Raw genomic sequence first — 17,523 nt, forward strand, 5'->3', positions numbered from 1 at the left:
TCAATGTCACCACAGTTCAGAGGGAAATATTTTTACTCCTCAGTTATCTGACAGATTTAATCACCAGTTGTTTTACAAATTAAGAATTTTGCATACAAAACATGAAAAACGTATGAAAGATGAAGTTTTGTTATAAGTTAAACTACCCAAGAGTAAGCAAGTACAGCTGAAATGACTAGTCAATGAGAAAAAATGAATTGACGTCACTATTAACTGTCACTTTGGCCTCATCGTCACCACATTTCTCACTTTTCACAATGTTTCCAAATCAAATGATTGATCGATTAATGGAGGAAATAATCAGCAGATTGATCCAGAATGAAAAGAATCATTAGTTCAAATGAAGCTCAACCAGCTCCAACAGTAAAATCCTGCTTTGACATGAACGACTGAGTCACAGTAATCTGATGAGATCAGATAGAACAGCAGAACAGTCACAGGGACGTTTTACTGCATTCAATACTTATACTTTAATACCTGAAGTACATTTTCCCTAAATACATTTACTGTAGTAAAGGATCTGAATACTGCCGCTGGCCACTAGAGGTCACCACCAGGCTGCTCAAGCAACTTATTTATTGACAGTCAGGGAAACCAAACATTACAGGTGAGCAGTGTGTCAAATGACAGTGTCCTTACTCTGATTATTCAAAGGTTAAGTTAATGAAAATCTTGCCATTCACTGACACACAAGCTGGAACGACAGTCAAGTACAATAAGTTGATGTACAGACATTTACAATTGTTGAGCATGTTTCTACACGTTAATCAAGTTACTGATGACTGAGAAGCATCATCAGTGAAATTAACAGTAAGTATCAAAACTTTACTCATTATGCAGAATGTCCCCTTTCAAGGTGTTAGATTATTATAGAATATGATATTATTCAGTTTTTATCACTAATCAATACATGTGAAAGCATTCTAGAATAACAAGTAAAACCTTAAAATCAGCCGGGAGCTGATGCAAACAGGCTTCATGGTTGACTGATCTCTAATTTCACCTCTTCAGGCTGAGTTCAGCATCCTGTATGTATGAAAGACACGAGCAGGCTCTGCCACTAGAGGTGAAAATTACAGGTGATTCTGCTGATTATTCTCGCTATTAATCAATTAATTGTAGAAAATAGTGAAAAAAAATCCTGTTTCCTAAAAACAAAGGTGACATCTTCAAATTGCCTCAAAACCCTCAATTATTCTGTTTATTACCACATAAAATGAGAAAAACAGGCTGGTGCTTGGAAATGTTAGTTGTTAATCTTACTTTAAATGCTTAATCAAACAACAAAAATAGTTGACAATTAACTTTCTGTTGATTGACAAGTGGCTTCAGCTCCAGATGAAAGCATGAGTAACTTTTAATGCTCTTTTGTCTTGTTAATATAAGATCTTGTTGAGCTTTGTGACGTTCAAGTGCCATTAAAATAAAGTTTATTCCTTCTTTCTTGATCTGCTTTGTCTTAAATTTCCCCAAACTTTATTGATAAGAACAAGTTATTATTGACATTAGAGACCAGTGGGATGACTTGATGTAAAAACATCCGAAAAGAACAGTTTTTAAATAATTTTAATGTCGTTGTTTTTGTTTCAAGACAAAACTGAGTCATTGTAGCGTTTAGTCCAACCAGGGGCCCAAACTTCAACGTTATTACAAATAAATTTTATTTATTATTCAAATCATCCAAAGGAAAAGCAGCATCACATTTGAGAATCTGAACCATCAAATGTTTTTACATGAAAACGGTCACCAAAATAGCCGCCAATTAATTTTCTGCCAATCGACTAATTGATTAAGCGACTGATTGCTTCAGCTGTACTTGGATAAACTGTTCATTTCTAACAAACCATCATATTTTAGAAGCTCCTCGTATGTTTTTGTATGCAGATTTTATTTTGTAAAGTAATTAGTAATTAAAGCTGTCAAATACTTGCAGTGGAGTAAAGAGTAGCCAACAAACAGTGTGAGAAGTACAAATAGCCTCAAATTTGTACTGTGCAGGAGTTGAGTAAATGTACTCAGTTACATTGTGTATTTAGAGGTATAACTAGGCCTAATGCATTTTAAATTAATTTGATATATTCCTTTTGCTTGTCTTTGGTCAATATTGTTAATTATTCTCTGATCTCATTGTTTAAATCCATAAAAGGAGAACAACAAATAAATCAGAATCAAGTCGACGCCACATCAGTTTACTTTTTCCTCTGATTACCGAAGAATGCCGCCTCCTGACGTGACGCAGGAGTGACGCAGCGGTCTGACGGACAGGTAAGCCGACACCGGCCGCCATATTGGGAAACAACGGAAGTGAGAGAGAAAGAGAGATAAGTGTGTGTGAGTGAGTGTGTGTGTGTGTGTGAGTGTGTGTTGAGTCAATCAGAGTCTGAAACAGGGCGTCCTCCTCGCTGCTTTTTCCTCATGTTTGTCTCTCCGGAGGAAGGGGCGGGCTCATCGACACAGCAGATCCGGAATTAGAAGGTGTTCGCTCGGCTCTGCTCGGCTCGGTCGGTCGGTCGGTGGGCACCGCGGCAGTTCGGTTCTAACCGACACGAAGAGGCAGAGGAAACAGGAACGGAACTAGCCAAAAAAAAAAACATTTAAAAACCAAACCAGAAAAGAAAAGAAAGAGCTCAGGGAGGAACCGGGTGGACGGAAAGTGTCGACCGAGGGCGGGACGACCAACCGGGGCAGAAAAGAGGAATAACAAGAGAAAAGTAGCGGCGAAGAGGGACGAGATGCCTCTGGCTCAGCTGGCTGATCCCTGGCAGAAGATGCCGCTGGGGGGGACGTCTGGAGAGGTGAGACGTCAAGCAAACACACCGAGGGACACTTTGGTTTGTCCTCCCGTCAAACTGACGCACAGTTGAGGGAGTTTCAGCCGGGCAGGAGCGCTGCAGGCACGGCAGCAGCGTTCACACAGGTAGAAAACAGCGTGGTGCCTGCTAGCATCATCCCGGCTGATGCTAAAGAGGCTCCGCACGGCTCAAAGCCCCTGACCGGTCAGTCCTGACAGCTGCTGCTGCTCACACAGGGGCCTCAAGTTAGATTAAAATACACCATAAAGTCTCGGAAAGACTCCGAGCAGTCACACAGCCTGCAATACTCTGTCTGGAAATATTAAAGTAGTGTTACTGTAGTAGTACCAGCTGCCAAATATGTGCTCTGAATCTCTCATGGCAGTGACACAAAGCTAAATTTGAGGCGAGAGTGTCATGAAATAGACAAAAATGTGACAGTAAAATCCAATTCAGAACAAGAAATGTTAAACAGGTTTCTGAAAATGACCAAGATGCTTCAGTGTTCATCCACAGGTGATTGTTCGTTTAATACCCACGCGTCTCAGGAAATGAATCAACACATGAACACATAAGCATCGATCAATACCCTTTATTGTGCCCTTGAAGTGACTCAAACAGGGGCACACAGACACAAAAATAACGTATAATATCGTTATAAATCACCGTAAATCTGCTACAGAGCTCCTAATAAAGAGGCTGAAAATGCCTTAAAGTGCAATAATGTAAAAAGAAGTATACGGTGAATGTTCTGAAAAGCACAAGAATGCATGAAATGTGATTAAATGTGATTAAACTCACCTTAAGCCGACGTTCAACTCACCACTGAGCAGCAACAGCGGCACTAGAAAGACACTAAATGAGGTTAACACCATAAAGAAAATCACAGTACACAGACAGACTATAATACTCTGTGCAAGCACTGTTCTGCAGGAGCAAATACCATAATGTTGTTAATTTTCTACCAGGCGTGTGTCACATATCTCTGCAGGAACATTACAGGTCGTTTGTGTTGTTTTCTAAAATGTCACAAAATAGTCTCAATTTCCCAAAGCGGACGGCGACGTCTTCAAATGTCTTGTTTTCTCTGAGCAACGCTCCAGAAACCAAAGACAGTCACTTCACTGTTATACAAGACAAAAAAAGCAGTAAGTCCTCATTATTTAGGAGCTGAGACCTGCGAATGTGTGATATTATTGCTAGAAAAATGACTGAAATGAATTGGTTATCGCAATAATTGGGGATTTATTTTATGACGATGCACTTATCATTTCAGATCTACAAGAATGTGACGGTAAGGTCATCATTGAGCAACACAAAGGCTTTCTCAGAGCACAAATGGGGCATAAAATGATGCAGTAGGTGAACAGAAAAACCTTAAAGTGACAGTCAAGTTCCAACCAAGGGTCACAAAGTCACGAAAAGTCACTCTTGTAGTGATTGTTGGTGCAGAATGAAGCGTGTGAGAGCCTCTCTAGTGGATTTGATTTGATTTCTGTGAGGATTTCTTCTGTGGTGTAAAACAGGAAGCAATAGATGCAACGAGGCAAAGCCAAAGTGTGGGATTGTTCTAAAAAGGGCTTTGTCTTCCAAACTGGGATGGAAGATTGAAACAAAAACAGCTCCTGTGTGCGTCTTCCTTCCTACAAATTTTTGAATCTTGATAAAGAGCAGGAGGCGGTGCCACCGCGACGCATGATTCAGGAAGAGCTTACGTCTGGGTGTGCGTGTGTGTCCACTTCCTGTATGAGGTGTCACAAGGGCTGCATGGAGAAATGGTTGTGTGTGTGTGTGTGTGTGTGTGTGTGTGTGTGTGTGTGTGTGTGTGTGTGTGTGTGTGTGTGTGTGTGTGTGTGTGTGTGTGTGTGTGTGTGTGTGTGTGTGTGTGTGTCACTCTGTAGGCAGATTGTGAACAATCAAACTTGATTCACGCTCAAACGCAAAAATGCACTGAGTCACAGCCAGCTTCTCTTTTCTCTCTCGCCTCCTGACAGGCTCGTACCTGCTCGCTGCTTTTCTCTCTTCTCACCTCACTTTCAGCCGGACAGGAACGTGTCGATGCGACCGACCTTTGACCCATGCGTTACACCTCTGAGCCGTTTGACGCCCGGCGACGGCTCTGATAGCTGAGCGTAAGCTGTCGTACCAGCTTTTTTCTAGGCCACCGTGGGACAAAAAAACCACTCACACACACACAAAGGAATGAGCGGGGAAGTTGTGGAATGAGAAAGAGATGCTTCTGTGAGATATTTGCCCCGAAGACAAGATCATTCAAGGCATGCACACGCACAAAGAGTAGACAGGGGCTGCACTTGTCTGGTGAAATGTGGAAGCAAACATGAGTGTAGATCAAGATGGCTGCAGCAGTGAATCTGCACTCTGCAGGCTTATATTTCAGAAAAGCTCGGTGGAAATGCTAGAATTAACTAACTAATGGTTATTGCCATTATCGATTAATTATTCTGTTTTAGAAAATAATAGAATGTCCTTTATAATTTCCCAGAGCGCAAGGCGACGCTTTGAAATAGCTTGTTTTTCATCCGACCAACAGTCCAAAACTGTAAGACATTCAGTTTGATTTCATACATGACAGAAAAGATCATCAAATCTTTACATTTGAGAAGGTGGAACCAGAAATTTTCCTTTTTCACTTGAAGAAAGCCAGTGTTATTCCCGAATCTTTGTACTCATTCGTCCATGTATCCCCTGAAAGTCTTACCGCTGTAATCGTTCCTCTTATCTTTCCTTGAAGTGCAGAACGGATCGCTGGTATCGACAGTCTACTAATGGCCAGCAGAGGGCGACCTCAGTGCTCAGATTGTATAGAAGTCTATGAGAAACTGACCCCACTTCTCTCTCTTTTATTATTATTCAGTAAACAGTTTTCTAATGAGTTTATGGTCTCAATCTTTAGTTTCAAGTCTTCCTCAAACCAGCACGACGTTCATTTCATAAGTTATGTTCCCATTTGGAGTGAAATAGACGGTAAAGCAGGGTTCGCTTTCGGCCATGGCTACCTCGTGACTGACAGTTTGCTATCATGGTGTGTCCTCGTGTTCTCATATCCAATCAAGATAGAGGGATAGCAATGCCCATCCGGCTCCACCCTGTCGTCCAAATATGGTCCCGTCCGCCTCCAAAAAACCAAGATGGCGATGACCACAATGCCAGACTTGAGCCTTCAAAACAGTAGTCCACAAACCAATGGGTGAAAGTCATGCCGGGTTTACGCTTGGTCCAATTAGGGATGAAGTTGTTGCCTTCAGCCAACCGAGTCACTCCATGGCAACATTATACTTCCTGTTTACGTTATGTTCCCCAAAATCCCGACACTATGAGAACCGTGGTTCCAAAACTTAGATTAAACATGATTATCACCAAAATCGAAGCAGAAGTGTCACGATAAGTCGATTAATTGATCAAAAGAAAGAATATTAATCAGCAATTATTTTGATAATCGTTAATCGTTTCACACTGACAGTCTGTTCTATCCACTCACACACAGATATCTGCCCTGTGGACATGCAGGCAGTTAGTTCTCGGGGGTTTGCGAGGGGTTTTGGGCGTCACAGCGGCCTCAGTTTTGTCTGAGGGTGTCCCACAATGTGATGAGAGGCGGTCTGCAGGTTTTTATTCAGGGATCAGACTCTGCAGACAAACAGCTCTCCTCCTCTTCCTCTCCATCTACAGCCCTGTCCTCTCCATCACCTTCCATCTCTGCATCTTTCTCTCCTTCTCATCATAATCCATCACACTTCCTGTCTGCCTCCCATCTCCTCTGCTCACTCTCCCCCCTTTTCCCCTCTCTCGTCTCTCTTTCATCCCGCTGTGCAGATTTCAGGCTTATCCTCCCGGTGCAGCACTTAACGGCAAAGTAAATAATCACCATAATCGCTTTTATTGTTATTATTGTTTTTGTCAAGCAGTAGTATCAGTGTCTGAATCACAGCTGTTGTTCCAGCAGGGAAGCCGGACAGGCTGCTGATCTGCCTTACGTAAGGCTAATTCATATCTGGTGTTTTTGTTTTTCCTTTTCGGCCGAGCAGACGAGGTGGAACCGGTCGGAGTTTGGTGGCCCTGCTGATAAATCTGATAAATCTCACGCTGTGACCGTCTGGGGACTTTTTTTTTTTCTTCCATGTTTTAATTATTTGAACTCTGGTTTTATTCTTTCGTCACAGGAAGCAGGAGGAGGATGATGAGATGTTTTTTTTTTTAAATAAAAGACTCGTTCTCGTTGACCGGCGCACTTCACCTCTGAATGTTTGGTGGCACGAAATGAAGGTGTAGGCAGCAGAAGTCCTTGACGTGACAAAAGACGGAGTCTTCACAGCCCTGCTCTGCGCCGTCGACATGCAGCACAGAGTGGCTGATTGCTATGCGGCGCTAAAAGAGAACTGGGTTGCAACATTTGCTATCTTGCTTAAGGTGCAACTGATAACAGGTTATGTTTGAAAGGAAGCTGCTGATACCTGATAACTGCATTCTTTACAGCTGTAACGTTGTAAAGAGAACTGCTGCAATGTAAAAGGGACGAAAAACGTTGCCACAGTTACCAGAAAGATTATATTCTTTCAAATTTACACATATGTATGAAACACGTCGACCCAAAATCCACCTCAGGTGTTCAGCTGATTTGCCGTCCGGTCACTGTCACCCAGCATGAGAGGATGTTAATTTCTGTGTCCTGCAGTATCTGCATTCATTATGTTCTCTACTCATTTATTTTTAATGTTTTTTCCTTTAATTCATCACCGCTCTATATTCCTTCCTCAGTTGCATGTGCTCTCCTGTGGGAACATCTTGTATATTCCACTTTTTTTTTTCACCTAAAAGATAGAGGCATGAGATGGTTAGCTTAGATTTGCTTAAAGACTGGAAACGGGGGGGATACAGCTGTCCTGGCTCTGTCCAGAAGTAAAAACATCCAGCCAACCAGCACCTCTAAAGCTCAGTAATTAACATGGATTTCATTTGTTTAATCCGTAACTGGAACAACAACAGTTTTGCACTTTGAAAAGTCTCTGCATTGGTGCAAAATCAGCTTTGTGACGCTGTAGCTCCGAGCTCCTCCATGTGCTGTTACACAGCTGTAAAATCTATTTTACAACAAAAATAAAAATAAAAGTCCTCACTGATGATTGACCTGTGTGACACATGCATGGACAGTGAGTATTTTCAGCGATGTGGAGGTGTTTTCATGTACGACAGCGGGCTGATCATGTTTCAACCTGAAGCAGTGACGTTGCGGCCGCCTGGCAGCATCGTGCAGGGAGCGGGGGCTAATTACCATGACGCCACCGGTGTGTGTGCGCATCAGGTGTGCGCTAATGCGTGACGTCTGCCTCTTTGTGTCTGATTACAGGACGCGCATCACGATCCTGAGGACTCGGTGGGCGAGGACGACTCGATGCCCGTCTGCGCCGTAAGTCCACCTCCCGTTCTTGGTTTTATGCTCACATCACACAGAGAGGAGGCTCCAGATTGTGTTTGGAGGTTTCTGTTAGTCCTGCTTGACATTTAGTGGGCTTCAGTTGTAAACACAGCGAGCGCTCTGTTTGTACTGACAACAGTGTAACACTCTGAACCCAGTGATGGCAGCTGTCTGTGTGTGTGTGTGTGTCTGTCTGTCTGTGTGTGCGTGTGTGTGTGTGTGTGTGTCTGTGTGTCTTTGTGTCTTTGTGTGTGTGTTTTGCTGTCATGAGTTTGACTGGCTGCTATTGATGTGTAAACAGCCCTTCCGGTCATTTGTACATTCACACGTTTGCGACCTTGTGCGTGTGTGTGTGTGTGTATTTCTACAGCTATCTTTGTGAGAACCAGTTTGAGTTTTAGACCGTGGGAGTGAGGACATTTTTGGAAAATGTTGGACATTTTGACTGGTCCTCACTGTCGGACAAACCTTCAAAGGGCTGTTCTAACAGTTAGAATTAGCTTTAGCTTTAGCTTTAGGTTAGGGTTAGGTGTTTTGTTGTTTAGGGGCTGCATTATGATTGTGTGTGTGTGTGTGTGTGTGTGTTTGTGTGTGTGTGTGTGTGAGACTCCACAGAGTTTCAGTTGCATTCACACAAAGCTCGGTTTTGCTTTTCGATAATATATCCACTGTTTGAGAAAACTGACGCCTACTCCTGCAGGATAATTGCTGGTATGAAAGTGAAGCATAGTGGAGCTCACTATTATGAGTCGTGAGTCATCTTGAAGCAAAAAAATCCTCCCTCAGATCCTCCGCTCTGCTCGATATCATCATTTATTTGTGATGCTCATCACATTCCAGGAGTTCTGTCTGGATTAGACGTTGTTATTTACTCTGTAAATAAGGTAAGGTAAGGTAAACCCTCTCTGCCTCAGGTTGCATCATAGGCTTCTTCCTCTGTCACTTCCTGTGTCCCAGTTTCAAACTATACACAGACTTTGTTTTGATATTGTCGTAGTTACACCGTGAAACAGTATCAAAATAAACTGCCCTGTGAAACGTGCACGGTCGGGGTGGACTCATCATACAGCGGTGCAGCAGGAGGAATGGAAAAGCTCCTCACTGAGGATAAACAGTGATGAAGGTGTGTGCTGGTGTCTCTGCAGGCCGGAGAAGGTGATTTAATTAACTCATTTACAAACGTGTTAATAAACTCACTGCTTGTAGACAAAGCATGAATCTCGGATCAACACTGTAGAACAGTAGAAGGTCAGTTCGTACCAGTTTTCTACTGTTTTCCAACATGCATTGATGCACACTGGTGTCTCTTTGTCATATTACTGGTTAGAACATAAACTATGGTTGTAAACAGCTTTTCAACAGAGACTTTGTTCCTGCTTTTTCATATGTTTTCTACCTGTATGAGATCATTTCTTTCACCTTTGACTGTTATCTTATTTGACATTAGTTGTTCTGCAGTTAGACAGTAATTTAACCTGACATTTATTACTACATGTCTTCCATCAGTTTCTGTCAGAATGAAATGGGACAGTGTCTATTTCTTTTGCATGCTTGCTGCCAAAACAGTTTATAGTGTTAGTGAGGCGATGGAGCTGTCCCATGTGATGTGTCCTGATTTCATCCTACATACCGGTTTGGATCGCTTTTATTCTTTCATAAACAACCAACATGTAACACTCCCGTCCAATCATTCACAAAACCCAAATGAAGAAAACCAAAGCAGAAGACTCAAATTCAATCGAACGCGGCACCTGGACACGCAGAGGCAAAAAGCAGAAAATGAAATAAAACAAAGTATGATTGGCGTACCACGCAAACAAGGTGCTATGCATAGAAGTACTACTTTTCTGCAGTTTGTATTATATACTAATGGTCATAGCGTGACGGTACAAACTCATTGTGCGCTAACAGGAAATGATGCGCCGCAGGACCCCTGCCAGTTAAACAAGGCAAGGTTAAGGTGAACGTTCCAAAGATTACATCCTGTTAGTGCTTCAAAGATCTGTTGATTACATGTTGCTGCTGTGATAAGCTCTTGTATTGTCTTTGTGCATTGCATTATTGGACAGTAGTGTCCATCAAGTGTCAATCCACCTGCAGCTTTGATTGTAGTGAATTTTCCGGGTTTAATACTGCAGTATGGCGTTGGCACACCACTATAAATCTATCCTACAGCTCCCAGAATGCCTTGACAACAGTCTTCAGATAACGAACGTGTTGCTCTCAGAGGTGAGCGTACGATGACTCAGCATCACGTCCGCACTGATTTGCTCAGAGTGTCTGCGGTCTGGACACGTCTGATAATCTGGTGTGGCTGTCAGACTGAACTCAGCTCAGACAGACGTCTGCACCAAATTACATTTTGATCTGGACTGATGGGTTTGTCACCACCTGCTTATCAAACCAGAAGCAGAGCAGGTGTTTGGGGGGGGGGGGGGGGTTATTTCACTGAAACATGAAGCTGCCTGATGTCTCTGTACCAGCTAATCGCTGGGCTCTCTCTTTTCCTTTTATGAGAGGACGCAGCAGAAGCAACAGTAGTTCAGTTCGACTGCAGGACGTTCATCTGTGCTGCAGCTGAACAGACTGATGGAGGGTAAATTTGGTTGATATTTGAATATTAATGGAGGCATTTGCATCACACTGAAACAGAAAATTGGTATGCAATGGACTGTGTCGACGAGCAGCTTGTGTCTGGAGTCAACTGACTGTGGATTTCTCCTGTTAGTCAGTATATTGGCAGTATATTTAGTATAGGTTTAGAGTTCCAGCTGTAATTAATGTTATGTTAAGATTTGTTATGATTCTGTCACTCTGTATCACAGTGATTTATTTTACAGAACCAGACATGGACAGATATGGTTCAAATAGATGAGGCGCTTCCCAACCTCACGTTACTGAAGAGTGATGTGAGGCAGTGGTTCCCAACCTGGGGGTTGGGCCCGCCCTGAGAGGTCAAATCTATTGAGTTATGAGCTCATTATTAGGAAAAAAAACATTTCTGCCACACAAAGTTATGCTTGCTTTTAGCCATGCTACCAGTGTGGCTCGACTGACGGTCGGCAGTGTTGGTTGCTCGGTGGACCGCTTTGGTCCAGACCTCAATATTTACGGTCCTCAGTTTGGAGGTCACATGCCTCCTTAGCTGGACTACACGCAGCTCATTGACAGCGTGGGGAATCACTGGTGTGCTGCACACAGTATCAAGTCAGAGTCAACAGTCCGGTGTCCACTCGAATAAAACTGAATTTGGCTTCAATTTTACTTAGATGGTCTTTCAAGCTGTGTGTGTGCGTGCGCATGCGTGTGTGCGTGCGTGTGTGTGCTCGCTTGCAGGCAGGGCAGCTGCACGCATCGATTTTTAAATGCAGAGGAGATGGTTTATAGATCTACTGTCTGAGAAGAGCTGAGCAGTCATTACCTCACTCTCCAGAGTCTGCAGCGCACACACACACACACACACACACACACTCACACACACAATCACACACACACACAAACACACACACAAACACACACACACACACACACACAGACGCGCTCTAAGGCTAGAAGCTAGAGGTAAAAATGGTATGAACGTCACAGTGTGTGTGTGAGGATGAATATATTACAAAGCTGTTAATGAGTGAGTTTGACTGTTCCACTCGCTCAACTGAGTGTGAAACTTCTGTGTGTGTGTGTTTGTGTGCGTGTGTGCGCGCGTGTGTGTGTGGTCTCAGGTTAAATTGGGGTAATGAGGCAGCTTTCTGTCTCTGTCACGCTGCTGAAAGTGTTACGTATGAAGCTGACACAAGTACTAACACGTTCATTAAACGAGTTCATCGCCACAAACATTATTGACAACTTTTACTTTTGATAATCAAATCTTAGTCGTCCTTCAGTCATCAGTCTTTTTTTCAGTAAAAATGCTGAACATTAGCTCGTTCCAGTCACTCAAATGTTAAGATTCGATGCTTTTCATTGTCATACATGATTATAAACTCCATATATTTGGATAGAACAACACATTTGGCAACTACACTATGGGAAGTTATAACACACATTTCTAACTATTTAGGATCTTTTAAAGACCAAAAGATTAATCAGTTAATTGATAAAACAAAGGGAAGGCTAATTGATAATGAAATAATCACTAACCTTCACCTTAAAACCAAATCTAAATCTTTAAACTGTCTCATCGGTCCTCACAAACATACGAGTACAGCACAGCACACACTCACTTCAGTACTCATTCACAGACACACTCGCTTATGATCAAATCCTTCACGCACACACACACACACACACACACACACCCTCAGACACACTCACACATCATCACAGCTATTTCGGATATGACAGCAAGACGGCAACACACTCATTTTCACACTGACTCCACTGCTCCAATGTTGAGTCAGTGTACACACGAGCACACATGCACACACACACACACACACAGACACAGATGCCCCCAGCGAGGCAGAAAATGTTTTCCAGACAGCGTGATGAACATTGCTGCTCTCTGAGGGACCAACTAACATCTGCTGCCATCTGCTGCTGCTCAGCTGTGCGTGTGTGCGTGTGTGCGTGTGTGCGTGTGTGTGTGTGTGTGTGTTGGACAGACAGTATCATGTTTGGGCCCAGGATGAGGTCATTTATTCACTGTGGGAGAGACTCAATGACCGCCGACTCTTAACCCCAACACACACACACACACACACACACACACACACACACACACACACACACACACACACACACACACGTGCACCGGTGTATGGCTATATACACATATTTGTGTGTATATTGTGGCTTTAGATGATTTCATGTACTTCTTATGTTTTACAAAGTGCAGCCTGACGGGTCGTGGTGATTATGTTTAGTTTAGTCTGCGTCCTGTTTCAGATGTCCTTGTTAGTTTTTCAGTCATTAAATATGAGCTGTATTCTGATGATGAAATGACTCTGACTCAAATCTCCTGAAGCTGGTGAACAGCTACTCAATATAAATGATTCTGCAGCTGTAAGTTTAATCTGAAGCTGATTTTGGGGCGTCATTTGGGAGAAATCTGATTACATTTTAGGACCAGAATGAATAAATATTTTTCATTTAGTCAAACAAAAAGGTGTCAGCTCAACGTGTTACCTTCTGGAAGCTGGAACCAGAGCCTGTTATGCATTTTTAATTGATAAATGGTTAGGGCTACCTGGCCTTACCTGAAATAAAAACCGCCTCTGTATTTCATTAACCGACTAATTCTTTCAGCGTCACAATGTTGAGTGAACAACAGGTTTTCCGGGTTAAAAACATTAAAATCCAAATCGTATGTGAATGGCAGACCAGTGAGTAGTGAGCTGATGTATGAGTGTCAGTCTTCTGTGCAGCCTGACTGACATGAATCAACAGAAACCCATCCTGCGGCTGTTTCTGAGCCACAGATGAGTGCGTTTGAGCCTCACTGATTCGTCTCTTTGACTTCGGCTCGCTGTGCGAAGCAGCACTTTGTACGACAGCGGGACGAGCTGAACATCTGGAGGAAGCGCTGGTCGTGGTTTCTGGTCGACCTGAAAAGTTCAAAAAGAAAACACGTCCTGCGTCAGACGGACTGATTCCGTGTGCGTGTGAACTCGGCGCCGCGTCTCTCGGTCCACGTTGCCTTTCCATCGCTGAGTTGACACTGCTGAAACTGAATGACTCGCCCTGACAATTTCAACATCATGCCGCCTTCAGGTGCTTGTCACTGTTACTTAAATAACGAGTGGAGCTTTTTTTCCTTTAATTAATCCAGGCACATGACCTCAGTTCTGCCCAGCGTAAATGTGATCCGATCCGTTGGCCTCCTTTAGCTCCAGTGGAGCAGCTGAGTGCTTTGCTCAAAGGAACTAACCCTCAAACTGTCTGTGAGGGATTGAACCGGCAGCCTTTAGACACACGATCACCTTGCTAGCCTTTAGGCCACAGCTGCTGCATTAGCATAAACCAGGAGGACTGTATCAGGGACGTCGTGGATTTTCTGTGATCCTCATGCAGAGCTGTGATGTTCATGGATGTAGTAATGTATCATAGATGTTCAGCCTGATGTTCTTCAATGAATTTACCCGTTAAAACCCACCCGCCTTTTCATGGTGGGCTGCCTTTATTAGTTCAAAAGAGCGATTTTTGCTTGTTAGACACGCATGAAGAATGCACTTTGTCAGGTTTTATTGTTGTTGAAGTGCCAGGCTGCTTTAATGGATAACTTTCGTTTTTTACAACCTGGACTTTATTTGTAGCATTAAATACGACCATTTACTCACCCAGACAACTTTGGTGGCATTTGGAGTCGTTTTGAAGAAATTAGCCACAGAAGAGCGGCGCGTATATCCGTATAATGCGAGTACTCGGGGCACCCGTGTGCAGCCTCTATAAACGCATAATCTGCGGCGAAACTCGTTCATATTCCAATATTTTGTTATGATATGCTGGTGCTATTCCCCTCTGAGCCCGTGGTGGCATGTTATCAACATCCAGTGTCTCTAGACAACTACTTCTGACGTGGATGACGTCATTTTCGAGCGCCGCACGCTTCAAGCAACCAGCCACAACACGGCTAACTCTGCGGCGGTCGGCTAGTTTAGCTGTAGTTTGCGACTGTTATTTTTCACAAAATGGATGAATACTTTTCCGACTCTGAGGTGGTGGACGATGACTTTGTTTACGATGGACGTCCTTACCGTTTTGAGTCAGATAACACGAACGAGGAGCTCGTTGAAAGGAGGACGCGGAGGCAGAGAGAGGAACAGCTGGCCAAACAACAACAAACGGCTGCGCGTCCACGAGTAGACGGTAACTGGTGGCGTTCTTGTGGACAATGTTCATCGATTGTCCACAAGATGTTGATAACATGCCACCACGGGCTCAGAGGGGAATAGCACCAGCATATCATGACAAAATATTGGAATATGAACGAGTTTCGCCGCAGATTATGCGTTTATAGAGGCTACGCATGGGTGCCCCGATTACTCGCATTATACGGATATACGCGCCGCTCTTCTGTGGCTAATTTCTTCAAAACGACTCCAAATGCCATCAAAGTTGTCTGGGGGAGTAAATGGTCGTATTTAATGCTACATATAAAGTCCAGGTTGTAAAAACTGAAAGTTATCCTTTAAAGGATAATATAAATTATACACTCTGCTCTGCATTGCAGCTGGATTATTTTACAGTCGGGCGTTCTTTTGGAAAATGACCACAGTGACATGAAAAGTCAAGGATCTAATCTATCAGTGCATTTATTACATGTTCATATTCATGTATTAGCAGCAGGGGGGATCTACATAATGGCAGCGTCCTGCTGGCAGAGCAGTGAGTGATTAAAGTAAGCTTTACCTTTGATAGTAGCGCTGGTGTTTGTGGCTCAGCTGAGATGAATCTGCCACTTTATGTAATTGCTGCTCTGTCCCTGCAGGTTCTGGTCCAGACTGCCTCAGTTCATGACTGAGAGTCAGCAGCTGATCTGAGCTGTATTTTCTAAATGCGTGACGCAGGGCTGCAGCTGAAGATAGCAGACCGATTTGAGTCGGAGAATGTGTGGATTTTCTCATGATGAATGAGCCAGTGGCAACAGTCCGAAACACGAAGACGTTGAGTTGATGATGTAAAATGATCACATCTGAGACGCGGAAAGAGTCTGGATGTCTGTTTGTGCTAGCTCAAGTGGGCTAATGTAATGTAAAGTCAGTGGTAAATACTCACACACACACACACACACACACGCTGCAGCTGCAAACCCATGGTATAATGAAGTCTGACACAGTATGTGGACCTCATTTCCTTTTTTCAGACTATTTTTCCTGACAGATACTAAAGGACCACTAAATTATTCATTGTTCCCCAAGAGAAAGGCCTTTATCACAAGAGTGAAAATGTCATGAATTTTCTTATTAGAGAAGTCATTTTTAAAATTCCATCAATCATTGCACGACGTCCCAGGTGTGTGTGTATGTGTGCGTGTGCGTGTGCGTGTGCACACGTAGTGCTTGCTGGCAGATGGTGTTTAATCTTCTCTGGCCATCTGGACTGACTTTCTCTGGCGTCTTTTAAACGCCCACACACACAAACACATGGCACCCTACTCTCTTATTCAACATGCTCAGGTGTGTGTGTGTGTGAGAGAGAGAGAGCAGGATCAGATAGATGAGACATTCCTCGGAAACAACTCATCCACTTACGGTCTGAACGGTCGCAACCTCTGAACTTGGAGACTGTGAGGGTGTGTGTGTGTGGGGGGGGGTGTGTGTTTGTGTGTGTGTGGGTGTGTGTGTGTTAAAGTCCAGACAAGGGCAGAAAAACAAAGCAAGTCAGTTTGGGACGTTTTGTTAGTTCTCGTTTTGTAAAAGGAGCTATTTTAGCGTTGTGTTCGGCACTTAGCGGTTATTTGTATGCATCTGTGGTCGTCTTTCTGTGTGTGTGTGTTCGAGAGGGCGAGAGGAAGTGTGTGCGCTCAGGCCTGAACACCTAAAATGGAAACTTCCGCCCCACCCACGCTGGCTAGAGTGGTTATTGATGGATGCAGAGAGAGCGAGAGAAAGAGGAAATATTGATTGATAGGAAGAGGCATGAAGCGAGGGAGGGTGCGTGCGTGTGCGCGTGTGTGTATTCATGTATATTAGAGAGAGGAAGCAGATTATAAGTGAGCAAGAGAAAGAAGAGTTTCACATCCTCCCAGTTTGGCTTCTGTCAGGATCAGTTGGTACATTCCTCTGTGTGTGTGTGCGTGTGTGTGTGTGCGTGTGTGTGTGTGCGTGTGTGTGTGTGCGTGTGTGTGTGTGAGACAGAGAGAGAGAGAGAGAGAGAGAGATAGCTCCGGACCTCGGCGTCTCTGTTGTGAACGAGGCATTGTGGGTATTGCCATTGTGAGGTCATGGGGTGATGATGTAATCTGTGTAACGCGGCGCCGCTTTTCCTGAACGAGGTTCTCTCTCCAGGAACAGACCAATCACAGAGCAACAACAACAACACACACACACACACACACACACACACACACACACACACAGACTGATACACTTTCACGACATTGCTTGTGAGGACTTATTTTCTGACCCCTGAATCCTCAACTAAAGTTAAACTAAACTACTACTGATACTAAAATTTCCTTTATCTATTTTCATTATTGATTAGACTGTTAAGATTTTTTATGATTCGTCAGTTTTTGATTTACCCTTAAAAGGTCAAAGATAAGGACAAAAGCCCATCAGAAGTTACCAAATTCCATGCACATATACGTTAGGTTAATGGCTTCCCCAACTGGAAGGAATAAATTCCCACTCTGCAGGA

At 43.5% G+C, this 17,523-nt stretch overlaps 1 protein-coding gene across 3 annotated transcripts in view; it reads left to right on the top strand.

Moving 5' to 3' along the window:
* Positions 1–2,365: 2,365 nt before the first annotated feature.
* Positions 2,366–17,523, top strand: part of LOC121623692 (ribosomal protein S6 kinase alpha-3) — a 46,807-nt gene continuing 31,649 nt past the window's right edge. For 2 of the 3 annotated variants that reach the window (XR_006007847.1, XM_041961071.1), the window contains exons 1-2: positions 2,367–2,795; positions 8,158–8,217. Coding sequence is in view for 2 of the 3 variants with exons in the window: in XM_041961071.1 (XP_041817005.1) it covers positions 2,733–2,795; positions 8,158–8,217 (123 nt within the window). In the remaining variant the exon portion in view is untranslated. Of the gene's footprint in view, positions 2,796–8,157; positions 8,218–17,523 lie in introns of all 3 variants that reach the window. The other variant, XM_041961072.1, reaches the window with a different exon arrangement.

This window comes from Chelmon rostratus, chromosome 20, assembly GCF_017976325.1.
Source record: "Chelmon rostratus isolate fCheRos1 chromosome 20, fCheRos1.pri, whole genome shotgun sequence".
Classification (NCBI taxonomy): domain Eukaryota; kingdom Metazoa; phylum Chordata; class Actinopteri; order Chaetodontiformes; family Chaetodontidae; genus Chelmon; species Chelmon rostratus.